Here is a 14,084-nt window from a genome sequence, read left to right on the forward strand (position 1 = left end):
CCGCGAACTTCTGACATCCCCCGATGATGTGCTGGATATTTTCATGTGTCGTACAGCCATAACGACAGCTATCATCCGCCACTGAGGCATCCTTGGCGATATATTTCATGTTGGAATCACCTGATCCTGGATGGCGAGCATGAAGTACAACCTTCCGAAAGTCAACCAGTAATTCGACGCAGATATGTCGACGTAATCATGGTTGACCTCGTTCTGGTGCCTTCCATGCAAAGGTTTGCCAAACAGTTTCTGCATTTCACTTTCTGCAGAGTGTTCGACGGTTTCCAAGTGATCCTGTTGTAGCTTTAACGGTGTAGAACTATCAGCAACACAAACTACTCGATGGAGTTCTGACGAAGCAGCCTTGCTCAGAAAATATTTTCGAAGTCCTTCAATTTCCTGGGATATACAGTTGGACAAATCAGTAATTCCTCTACCCCCTAAGATGTCGCGGCAGCTCTGTCCGTTCTATTGAGCTTTTGCGGTGATGTTTATTGTGTTTAGTCAGCATCGTCCTTATTTTTCTCCGTAAAACTGCTAAATTGGTGGTGGTCGAAGTGATGATACAAAATAAGTAGCTCAGCGCCGAACAAGAGTAGGTATTAATCGCTTTTAGCTGATTATTGCTGCTAAGACCAGTTCTCATTATCCTTCTCAATCTTCGGGTGAACTCCTCCGTTAATGTATATTATTATTATTTTTCCGGAACACTGTGGAAAATAATTTTATTTTTGTTTCCAAATGTAATATGGTTGGCTTTGCCGAATGAAATAAATTTTTCATGAAATATCCTTGAAAACAACATAACCATACGAGGTCTGTAGCGGGAGAATAATGTCATTTAAATTTGTATGTAATGTAATTTCCTCTTGAGAAGAGGGTTATGAATATAACAATATTCATATTCAGTGCCTGTTATTGTTAGCAAGTAAAACAAATTTTTTATATTGGGATTCTTTTTTATAAATGTAGATACATTCTTGATTCAAATATCAACTTTATACATATTGCTCCTCTCACTTTCAACAACTTTAATTAATTGTGAGATGACTATGAAGAAAATAACCAACATTTTTGACAAGGAATTATAAATGTACATTGAATAGAGTATAAAATGGAATGTATATATTACATTGGTTATTTTCTCTTTGCATTATTATATAAATCATGGTACAAAAATGGTGTCATATCCAAAGAAAAACTAGTCATTAAATGAAACCATGTGTACTCCTATGAACTTCAGCAAAAAGAAAACATTTTCTTTTCAAGTACAAAATTACAAGCCTTATTTATGTTGTTAGATTGTGACAATTTTCTTCAAATATGTCAACATTCTGAATATAAAATTTGAATTTTTCAACAAACCAAATGACAGAATATAATGACCTTAGAGTGAAATAATTTTCGTCTGGAGCGAAGTTGAAAAACAAATAATTTAACAATTCTAAAATTGAAGTTACCTGCGTCATTATTACATAATTTCAATTTTGTTTGCAATTATTGATGTTTATATAGAAAACCGTGGAATAAATGTATTTTGAAGCAAAAATCCAAAAAATAATTGCTCACTTTCAGGGAGTTAATTTTCACAGACTTCTCCCTAAGGTCGTACTCGTAAGCTATTAATCGATTAAAACACACAAATGTTCAACTTAAACAAGCAATAACATAGAAAACAAAGTGGGTACATTCCACCGTCGGTGGCATTACAGAATAAAATATGATCCACAATTCTTGGAAAACAAAGAAACATACAAAATCAAATAAAAAAAATGTACAAAACAACTTAGGTCCCTATTCAATAAATGGATTGATAACTTATTTTCACAAAATCATAATGATAAGCATAATAAATAGTTTTAACATTGAATGTTAGATACAAGATCCTACGAGAAAAAAAATCCTCTGGAGGCACCTTCCTTCTTGTCTTCTAAGGTACATGAAGTCTTAAACACATTTGCGTTCTTGAAACGGCCCACCTTCATTCAAGTACCGTCCTTAACGAGTTGGTCAACTTTGTATCTATTGTAGGACATGTAGGGAGGCCTGGAGGTATCATTGTCCGTTAAAATTCTAGTCCTGTTCGGCACAACACCTTCACAACGTCCCATCAACCAGTCCATACATTGTTTATGTTGTAAGTCACTCACGTTTTCACTTACCCACCCCTTAAGCCAATATTTGAATCGAGTTGAAAGTCGCATCGTTATACTAGGATGAGACTGAAAACAAAAAAATTAAATTAGATTTAGAATATTCAATAGTAGTGAGTAAATACACATATCCGATACATCTTTGCATTGTTAGATAGCTGATTTAAATTTCAAAAATACGTTGGGTAAAAAAGCAACAGTTCATGAGTTGTTGGGATTCTTATGAAATAATGGTAAAAACACTTTTTTGAATATTTCTGTTGGGGACGTTTTTAATAAGAAATATTCATCATTTTCAATTCTGCCATTATGTAGTATTATGAAACTATTTGCTTTTCGGACCGGGTGTTCATAAAATCATCAATACTCAAGATTTTCGAATTACAACCTACCGTCTTTATTATTTCAGTCGAATCTACGTAAACAAAACAAGAAAGGGTTACCTGAATGAACCCTATACCAAAAATTGAAATTTTCAGAGTTATTAATGAAAAACTTCGAATAAGGGAAAACAGCAATTTCGAACGAATAGTACCTAATAAACTGTTGGGATTGTTGAGATTCTATGAACAATCAATGAAAGGTCAAAATTATTTTTCGCAACATCGAATTCAAGTTTCCATTTGCAGTTTCCGTCACAAACTAATCAAGCAGTTCGAAATTGCTGTTGTTCCTTATTTCAAGTTTTTCCAAGATAATTCGAAATTTTCATTTGTGGTACATATAGTTTATTAAGGTCACCCCTCCTCTTTTTTACGTAGAATCGACTGAACTAATAAAACCTACAGGTTGTAATTTGAAAATCTTGGGTTTTGCTGAATTATATTTGATGTCATAAACACCTTGTACATTTTCTGCCCACACATCAAGTAGTGTGTAATAATTATATGTACTACATAATGGTAGAATTAAAAACGATAAATGCTTTTTAGAAAAAAAACGTACCCAACAGCAATATTCGAAAACGTGTGACTTTTTCACAATTTTTTTTCATACGAATCCCAATAACTCATAAACCGTTGGTCTTCTAGCCCCAAATGGTAAAACGTTTAAATTGCCATTAAGCCAGGTATAGAACGGAGTTCATAGTGGAAAACCCCAATATGCAAATTTTCAGCACGAAATTAGTTCTCTATTAAGAAATAAGTAGTATAAACGTCTAATAGGATAACCTGTATGTAATCAATAAATTTTCTCTGCAACATTAACCATTCCTTATAATGTAAATTCCATTTGATTGTTCAGTTTCTCATGTTTTTTACTGTGTCACTCAAATGAAATAAAAGTCAGTAGCACCCATCTGCGATTAGAGTTTTTCACTATTAAAAAGTAGACAGGGAGAAAATAACAACGCGTTTTTTTTTGCAAATCCACTTATTGCGAGAATACATTTTCGATTCAATAATAACGGGATAAAGTTGTCCACACAAAAAGAGTTTTACAGGCGATTTTGAAAATGCTTCAACAATATCGACGAAGTTAAATTCTCCATCTGATGACTACACTTCGTCCCTTCAACAGATGCGCTTTCCAAAAACTTCTGATAGATACAGCTTTAGGGTTGGTTCATGCTGGCCGGTAAATTATTTCCTAACCCCATAGATGGTTTTTCGTCTATCAAAAAATATGAAATTTTTAGATGTTAGCTTGTAAATATTGGCCCGAAACCTCAACTGATATACGAGGGTGTATTTATTGAAGTTTAACATCCAAAATCCTGCAAATTTTTAGTTTACTTCAGAGTTAAGAATTAGGGATTTAGTTACCACCCAGCATAAACCAACCCTGAGTCAGGAACTAAGTCGGATGCAGACAAAAGCGTTGAACTGTTTGTAGATCGAATTATCAAGTAGTAATAATCTCAGAGTCCTGGAGGTCGATTCTAAAATGTTCAACAGAGCATACTCTCCATAGATTAACGTCCAGTTGCAGGAAAATCCGTTCAAATTTAAAACTCCATCAAAATGTTAATCCTCCATTTCTCGCTTTAAACTAGTTTCAAATTTTGATGGATATCTAAATCTTAATGGACCTGCAACTGCACTCTGTTTAATTAGTCTGTAATACTCGCGCATGTGATTTCAACGAATTGCAGAAACGAAAGCAAAAATCGGTAGATTTCAATTACAAGTAGTGTCGACACTTATTCAAAAAACATTTGAGAATCGCAGAGCCCGATCACTAAATTGGCGAACGAAAGCAGTAGTAGTAGCACGATCAATCGACAATCTATTGACAACTTATCGATGTCGCATTTGATAAGGCGTTGTCGGCAATCTAATTACACCAGGCAGTTTTGCCTGGTCATTCTCAAAAGTTCCACATCTGCTAGATGTGAAAATTATCGGGATCTAAGAAAAATATGTTACACCCCCGCTAGCTTCGTTTGGTAAGGAAGAACACTAGCAGTCCAGAAGAACCACCTTTTCGGGTCGATATGCCTCAAAAAAACATCAATTTAACAAATACCTATGTAAGAAACACTACTCTTCGCTATCGATGAGTTGAATTTGTACTTAACAACCCTGTCCGTGATCGGTTCTAACCTCATATTTGTTAATCTTGTCAAAACGTTTGGTTTTTCATTTCCGATCTGTCTACCGGGTCGGAGAGTATTTGCTGTGTACGCTCCGATTATTCGACTTTTGTTTGGCCTTTTTGCGAACCTCAAGATGTAGCGATTTGCTCACAAATAGCAATTTCCCAACCCTCTGAATCAGCTGATTTTCCCTTTTTACCTATCCCAGTCGATGCAGAAAAAAACAATAAAAGGAATTCCATGAATACCGAGGGCAAAAACACTATAAATCCATTCAAGAATTATTTACATATCGGGCGTCCATAAAGATTTTGACTTGCGGAATTTAGGTTGGTATTGGTCAAAGATTATAAACAAACAGGATGGCTCATTTCGGCGATTTTGTGTGCCATCTCCGATCTCCGCCATGCATGACCTCACCAGGTCTACACTATTGCAAAACTATGGGTATTCGTAAAAAACACCGATCCGTAGACCAATTCAATGAGTTAAATCAGTATTACCCACTTTCAGTTTTGCCAAAAGATTTTTTCCCTCCCTGGTTGAGCGTATTTGTTGGGCACGATCCGGTTATTCCTCTTTCGTTTGAAATTTTTAGCGGCCCTCAATATGCAGCGGTTCGCTCACATTGCGATTTCCCAACCTTCTAATCAGCCTATTTTCCCCTCTTATCTCTCCCACTCGGTTCTAACAAAATTAGTATACAGGTTGACAGGGCAGTTAACCGCCATATTTAAACTATGAATTTAAAATCGAAAAATAACCCAATTTCTTCCTCAATAAACCATAGGCCAAAAAGACGTCCTTTCGAATTGACAGAGTGTTGTAGTTTAATTGAAAAAACGGTATATTTTGCCTTAAATGCAGCCACCATTATGGTTCCATCAGTAATAAGACGATCAGTCGTTTGGTGATAAGTTAGTCATGACAAAACAAAACCATGCATTGCTTCGTTATTGATGTTGAAAATTAGACGCTCAGAAACGTACATCAGAAGTAACGGACAAAATTTCGCGCAATTTACACTGTTTCATTGAAACTGATTTGAAATTATTAGCTTGAACGATTCATTTTGCTAGTTTTGTTTTTCAATTTAACTTCAACAACTTGTGAATTCGAAACGAATCAGTTTTGGCCTATAGGTTATGAAGAATAGAGTTATTTTTTATTTTGAACTGATAGTTAACGTGTGGTGGTTTTTATTTCGAGACACCCTGTATACCGATAATAAGAATAGATCTAACAGAAACCGGAGACAGCTGACCCTTTGGTGAGGGGGAAGAAACTTCGTACTAAAAAGATATAGCAACGAAGGCGCAGTAACAGATGGGTCGTTACCTCTATCTACATGACACTAGCGCATGCAATATGACTGAGCGTACATTGGCGTAGCTCACGGTAGTGTCGTGCAACACATTTAAATGATTTCTTTCTTCTTCACTAATTCTTCTAACTTATGTAAGTATCTGCAGCACTTCCTGTGACTTATTCAGCAGATTAACAATGTTTTCGCATAAAAGTTGAAGGTATTCGCTTTACCCATTGTCTCCGTTACGCCACTGCTAACGATTCAGTTTGACCTTAGCCTCCAATTACGTCATCACCTTTCCGACGAATTTATGAATTGCGCCTCCTTTTATATATCTTCTTGCTAAGAACCACGTCGATACAGAATACCGAACTATGGCTGTAAGAGCGGGCATGTAGCCTCTTTAAGGCTATCCCTGGAGCTCATTAGAACTGAAGGGCGAGCTAAAGAAGATGTAGCAATGAGAACAGCTGCTCTGTCGAGTGACGATGGGCATAATAGATAGTACGGTGAGATAAAAAAAAATACTCTTCCAAATTCTGGAAGAAGTACCTATCCATGTAGGGCCCGATTGCCATTCGAATGCCCTTCGTTCGAGCTACGACATGGAACTTTTACCCACAATCGGTGAATACCTTCTACCAGAATTCATAATGTTATTAGTGTCGTTTTACCAATCTAAGAGGTGTGAGAAACCATTAAATATAGTAACAAGCCGTTAAATTCTGTTTCCTTCTATTCATCTTGTCTTTTTGAGAAATGTTTGATCCGCCTTGTATTTATGTTTTATGAGAGTTATACCTGTTTGTTCACAGACATCAGTCATTTCACGCAGATCCCCTCTTCCTAGTAAAATACAAAATGATCAAGATTTTATAAAATTCAGCTATGTTAAAGCGAATATTGCAAAATCGGATGTGAAATTTAGCGTAAAAGGATCACTCGAATAAACGTTGATCGAGAACGAAAGTGATCTTGCTGTTGAGAGCGAGCTATCGTTGAAAAATCTATACACTTCGTGTAGTCTGGCATAATGCCTTACTCAAAAATGAATATATCCTTACCTCTTTCGCTCTTTCTAAGGCACTAACTTTATATATATAACTGTCTTTATTAGAGGTAAACACTATCTTGGAGTCTTGGAAATTGAATTTGCATTCTGTGTCATCTGCAACGTGATATCCTGGATGATGCGTTTGATTGCGTTCTGGTACATTGCATCCTCTCAGTTCACCTTCGAATTTTTCACTACTTTTTTCCCCTACATCATCACCTGCTTGCTCGCGTTTTTCGTCTTCTGCAGATGAAAAATTCTGGCGATTTTTGGCATTCCTTCTAGAGTGGGATATGCTCTTCATGGCCCTCTTTTTATACAATCTGAAAAATGTTTTACTTTCAATGAAACTATTATAGAATCTATGATATAATGGATAAATAAAAATGAAATGAAAAGTCTTCTTGTTTTCCAATACTTCGTCTCTATGAATGATCACGGCATTCCAATTAAAAACCTATTTTTTACAGCTTTTTTTACTGAAAAGGTCAGCGCAGGTGGACTTTAATATGGGGAGTACTGTGGATAAAGGGAGCAAGTCAAATTTCTCCGGAAAAGCCTCCGATGCTCTAGGTATAAGGCTAGCCGCACATTGAGGTCAGCGCAGCACAGTACAGCAGAGCCTAGCCTAGTAGAGGATTTTGTAACAAATGCAATTAAATAGAACACCGCATATTGGACGTAGCAGAGCATAGGCCTACGCGACGTATTAACAGAGTCTACTCTGTCTACCCTGCGTCAGTTGTGGAGTTCGCACAGTTTCCTCTGCAGAGTGACCACGATTTTTTAAATGTAAGCGTAAAATTTTATGAAAATGGAATTTACGATACGAGTAACAACGACTACATGCGTACAAAGCATAAAGATCTAATCTGGGAGTAGATTAGCAAAAATTTGGAAAAACTATATAAAAACAAAATATTTGCATTTTCTGAATTTGATTTCGAATCCAAAAGTAGGTTCAGCTTATCGGCTGCATCCACATTTTTGTAAGAAACTAACTAGGGACACAGAAACAACTATCTACTGGCAATATGTGCGCATTACCCTATGCTTTGCTAGGCCAGACAGTAACTATGTAGTTACTCCGCTATGCTGTGCTACGCTACACTGCCTTCAATGTGCGGCTAGCCTAACTGCGTGATCGTGTTAAATCGTTTTAGATATTCGAAGCTTGTAACTTTCTCATTCGAAATCGAGTAGTACACACTCTTTGTAGTATTTAAACATAAAATTACAAATTTGAGCAGATATCAATTCAGTTTTATCCAATTCAAAAGTTAGGATGATCTCTCTAACTGGATCGGTATGTTCCGATATTCTATTCAATAATTTAATTGAAGCAGAAGCTGAGAAATAAAAAAATCACTAACGTAATGTTGGCTTTTAAATTCGTGCAAAATTTGGAGGCCATCTGACGGATAGTTCTAGGATTATACTCAGCTCACGAAATTATGGAGAGATCGCAATATATCCAACGCTACCAAGATCAGATGGTTAATAGTCTAATTTTTCCGATTTTCTCGTACGTCTCAGAGACTTGGACCATTCGTGCTGCTGATCAGCGGCGAATTGATGATTTTAAGATGTGGGTTTGCCGGAGGATGCTGAGAATCCCATGGACGGCCAGAAGAACTAATGTCTATGTACCGAAGGAGATCAAACCAGCCCAAAGACTATCATCCTTAACTTATGGGCGAATCCTGAAATTATTCGTACACATTGCACGCCATGATAATATGGCTTTCCTGGGGGGAAAGGAAAAGAGAGCGACCACCTACTCGCTGGAGCGAAGTTGTGGAAAAACTTGTCGATTCGAGTTTTGTGTCTGCCACATTGCAGGCGAGTGATCAGAAACGCTGGAGAGAGGCTGTTGTGGAGGTATTCAAGAGTTTGGAAAACATCGAGTGACAACCATACATCGACAATGATGTTAGGATTAAGAAGAAGATTTCGAGTTTTTTTTTATTTTCTAGTATCACGATACCCGCAATGTCTTCGTATCAGTACAAGCTGTTTGATTATAAATGCCCAGCCCTTCCATAACTTTTTGTCACTGTATTGAAAATAACTCAATTTCGAAATTGATAACAAATTTCTGAAAGAATTTACTTTCACATACACAGAGTGCTTTAGAAATCCTAAGCGTGATCCTCTCTCATTTTCATTTGATTTTTTTCGCCTGGAATTCCGAATCTGTTCTACCACACATAAACTATACCAAAAGATATTGATATGAAAAAACGTTATTGTTTCGTCGACCTCAACAAAAAATTACATACGTAATAATTTCCGAAATAAAAGTGGACTATTTAAAAACGCAAATAGTTAATAAATTCGATTTTTTTTTTGGCAATATGTTTTTATACGTCAAACCAAACAAGCATCTGAAACGCCCTGTACAAATGAAATAGTTTTTTCAAAAATTCGTGATAAATTATGAATATTTTCACGTTTTTATTCTACAGGAAACCCAGATCTAACTGAGATAAAGTGTTCCCAGAATTAAAGTTGACTACAAATTCTTAATCAATCAAACGAACTCGATAGATTCGATACCATTTGCTGCAATGACAGGAATTTGGCAAAATGATAACTATACAGTTGGTAGAAAAAGCGGGCAAAAGTAAAGTGCTTTTAAATATGGGTTTTTTCTTATACCCAGAAAGACTAAAATGTTGGCTCAAACAAGAAATTGAGCTCGGAAAATAATGATACAATACAACAGAATATATTTTTATTGAGAAACTAATACAATGTCTTCTTCAATTTACAATAAATATTCAAAATGCTATTCATTTTTACATTCCATCATTCTCCGCAAGTTGTCCATCAATATGTACCTCAGCATGTCTTGGTGAAAACTTTGCCAGCAATGAGTAATTGTTGCAAACAGTTCACAACGTTGCACTGTGTAACATTGGCAGGAAAAGAAGGGCATTATTTAGCATTGAATATTGCTTATCACTATTTCCCCATTTTTTTAGAATGTTCTGCAGCAATATTGAAATTGCCGCTTGCCGCTATGCTAAATTGAGTACTTATTTCACCTCTCAAAACTTATATTAACCGCGAGCGATTCATGAAGCATAGTTCTACCAAACAGTTCTACAGAAGTTTCAGCATTTGGGCTCTACGATAAAGGAGAGACATCAATAAAAATAGTAAATTACATCACAATCGAAAGCGAAGAGGTTTTTCGATCAGGCGGAACTATAAAAAAAGGACCTACTTACTGGTTTCTTTTTGCAGGGACAGGCCTAAGGGTGGGGAGGAAACTTGAAGGGCGTTGGCAAATTTTCTAAGCAGTTTGAAAAATTTCAAAGCAGACGGAAGGATTTTGAAGTAGTTGGAAAAATGTCTATGTTACTGGACCATCTTTTCGTCTTTCTCAATTTTCAGGGGAAATCAGAAGGACTTTCGATAAAAATCTCACGTTGAGCACAATCTATTCAAGTCGCTTAAACCAAAAAAGTGCTGGTCTGCCTAATTTCATACTTTTTGTGGAACATCTTGAGTAGAAAAATTGAAAGAGAGTGTAAAATGTTTTTAATATCAAGCGCTGCAGGTTTAATTCACCTCCTGATGTTGGAATTCAAGACAAAACCAATTCTCTTACATTGAGATAGAAACTAAGAATCTGATGAACAGTCGGCACAGATACACCTAATAATAATTTTATGACAGTTTCAGCAATATCCACTTGCGAATTATTTGGATGAAACACATTCATTTTTATTCCAACTTAAGATGAATTTTTAACACTACTCACACCATTTCAAAAATCAAACCCTGAAGACGACACGCGAAGACATGCCGAAACGCTGGGAAAAAACATCAAAATGATTATGGAAATAGCCCAGACTATTATCCAGCAAAAAATTTACTTGACAGAATCGATTGTCATTGCCTCCTTTCGGAAGTATGTCTTGTGCACATTTTTTTTAGTGATTTTGGAATTTGTTAATGTATCATCGGCATATTGCTTTTATACTGATCCAGGCTAGTTTTATCCCTTATGTTGCAACAATTGTACACAAATATGTCAAATTCTACGAGTGGATTCCATACTCCAATATGAGGTAATTATTAATACTCTTCCCAGCTAAGATATAAAATAAAGCCTCTCCTTAGGTAGGACTACTTAAGATCATGTGTCGTTGCATAGTTAGCAACTTAGATTTAGGCTATTTGAGTAGAAATAAATGTTGCTGTTGTTTGCGGCCACCTGGTGTCAATTTTTGTAACTAGAATCAATACTTAGCAATGCTGCTGGCGCTTTTAAATCATTTGGGTCGCGGCCAGTGTATCAAATCTACCAATCCACTTCAAAGATAACTTTCGGATCGGATGGAGTTCTTTCCAAAAAAAAGGATAATTCAATCTGCCATTTATTCTGATACCATCAGATGGCGCTGTACCTATACACCGCGATCCTGTGGTTTATTGTGCCCCCTATCTGAACCGTTCTCATATCTGCCAAGTGAAATTGATTTACGGCCGTTTATAATACTCCATTCACTTTTATTTTAGCAGTCGGTTGGCCATGGAAATTTGACACATTTCACTCTGTATAGTACGAAAATGTGGGGTTATGACGCTTGTCAAAACATTTTTGGATTTTAAATCAACGCTATGTTGCCCATTCTACGTAAAAGTTTCTGTTATTACGTATTTTGTAACAATGCCGAATCTCTTCGGAAAATATGTGACGAACATAATTGAAGTTTATACAAACTGATTGAAGGAATACCAAATCCAGTTATTTGCATGGAAACTACAAGAGATCAGTATAATATCATAATATGCACTAGCTTGAGGAGAGTTAATGTTCGTTATCTTCTTTGGCCAAATTTTGATTACGTTACATCAGTTGTAGATTTCAAAAATATTAACCCGAAGATGAAATGCATATGATGCAGTGATTGGGAATGGGTATCTCCCGAAGGAATTAACAGATAATTACAAGAACGTTAAATCCTTCAACAAAAATCATCTTGCATCAATATAAGTGGAAGGAATTAAGGGGGTTTCAATTCAAGATTAACTTAATCTTTGAACAGAAATTTCACATGAATAAACAATTAACAAGACAACTGGCGCGTATTTGTGGCTGTTCATTTTAATACATGGATATAATAATAATGATTAGGTATTTATTGGTACCTTGAGACATTTACAATGTATATAGGAAGTCAAATGAAAAATAGAAAAATCAATTTTCAGGAACTTATTCTACGATGACATTCATCGAAAATCCTGTAGTAAACTTTTCGCATTAATTCACTCAAACATAAAATTCTCAAATGCCACCACTTTTTTGCGTCTCCCAATAGAAGGAAATTCATTGTCATCCTTTTCATTCACAATCTTTCTGATTGTGGTAACATTCAGCTAAAATATAAATCGTTTAGATTCAGATGAAACATTATATAAATTCTCTTACATTGAATAAGTTCGCTACCGTCCGATGTATTGTGGATTTTAGAATATCAGGGTTTAACTATTTGAATGAGCGGACCTGAATTCAAAATAGCACTTCCTGAAACCCTGTCTCTTTTTTTCAATGACTTTCGGCATTTTCGTAATAAAAATTGATATTGGTTGTGGCAACGGCGTTATGACATTAACGAAATTTCATGAGTGCCAACTAAGCCTAGTTGCACACACACCGATTTTGGACGGCCCGGAATAAAATCGACCGATATTTTATCGGTAGCAGTTGCTAGCACACTAACCGGATATTTACCGTCCAAACGATCAGCCGACTAAAGTCGACTGAAATGGTCGGTAAAAAACATTGAACTCAAGAAAGAACTCCTTCTTGAGTTCAATGGTAAACAATCGGTGCTTGTACAAACGTGTACTTAGTCACGTACGCCACTACATCCCGGTATTGCCGGTATTGGACGGTTGCTCACCGGCATTTTACCGTCACCGATCAGTGGTCGGCGTATGTGCAAGGTCCCGTTCCCACACGTGGTTCACTATTGGAATTTGGACGACCGATATAAAATCGACCGTCCAAAATCGGTGTGTGTGCAACTAGGCTTAGATGTCTAAAAACATCTTAGTGCCAACCTTACTCCGTTCTAGTTACAAAAACTTGAGAGAATTATTTCATGGCCAACCGGCTGCTAAAATAAATGTGAATGGAGTATATATATCCATCTTTTCATTTACTGACGATTAGTAACCATTGGAAACCATTCTAAAATATATCTACAGATAGATCATAGAAACGAAATCACATGCATTCTCTATCTCCATTGAAATTTTTGTCTAATTTCTTGGTGAAAACGTCAATATATCGTTCGAAAATTATTGTATGGTGAAGAACTGCGGATCAAATAAAACGAATTTTACTAAGGAGAATGGGAATGTAAGTATTAAAACTGGAAACATGTAACTCGGTCATTCAATGATTTTAATTTTCAGTGTTACGAAGTGGATTTTTCAGGGCGTAAAGGCCTGCAAACACTACTGACTACACCATGTGCAATGAATATTTTACTTCAATGCAATTGAGAACTGTTAATCCACGTAAATTGTTGTATGCAGGAAGCATCCCTTGCATGAAGGGTCCATTTAGGGAAAATTATGACTTTTATACGTCCATTCCAAGATTCTCAATTGCCCTAAATATATTCAGAAATGCAAGTTTTATTGATTTCGATTTGGGAATCGGGTGACGTGTCAAATTGTCGTTTGGAAAGTTAAATTTTTATGAAACCTTCTGTGAGTGTTTTGTTCATTCATTAATCAATTCGTATATTGTGTCATAAAGGGACCATTCCATGAAGAAATCATAAAAAAGCATGAAGAAATTATACTGACGGGCTTGAATACAGGTCTTGTACAATACCTCTGTAAGTTTTTTTTCAATTTTCGTTATAAAAATTTTGTAAATAATATGTAAGTAACGGAAATGTGTATCCTATGACGGTGAATTGAATATTGGTTCATATTAATTTCTGATATAAATTGTACAAATTCAAATAAGTTTATTAATTCAAAAAGTTTTGCACA

The 14,084-nt window shown here is 35.9% G+C and overlaps 1 protein-coding gene across 2 annotated transcripts in view; it reads right to left on the reverse strand.

The window, feature by feature from the left end:
• Nucleotides 1–900: 900 nt before the first annotated feature.
• Nucleotides 901–14,084, reverse strand: part of LOC123306275 (paired amphipathic helix protein Sin3b) — a 41,156-nt gene continuing 27,972 nt past the window's right edge. The window contains exons 9-10 of one of the 2 annotated variants that reach the window (XM_044888180.1): nucleotides 7,066–7,378; nucleotides 901–2,222 (exon numbers count right to left, since the gene is read on the reverse strand). In XM_044888180.1, the coding sequence (XP_044744115.1) occupies nucleotides 1,986–2,222; nucleotides 7,066–7,378 (550 nt within the window). In that variant the 3' untranslated portion in view covers nucleotides 901–1,985. The remainder of the gene's footprint in view (nucleotides 2,223–7,065; nucleotides 7,379–14,084) is intronic. The other variant, XM_044888181.1, reaches the window with a different exon arrangement.

The sequence above is a fragment of the Coccinella septempunctata genome, chromosome 2 (assembly GCF_907165205.1).
Source record: "Coccinella septempunctata chromosome 2, icCocSept1.1, whole genome shotgun sequence".
NCBI classification, from domain to species: Eukaryota; Metazoa; Arthropoda; class Insecta; order Coleoptera; family Coccinellidae; genus Coccinella; species Coccinella septempunctata.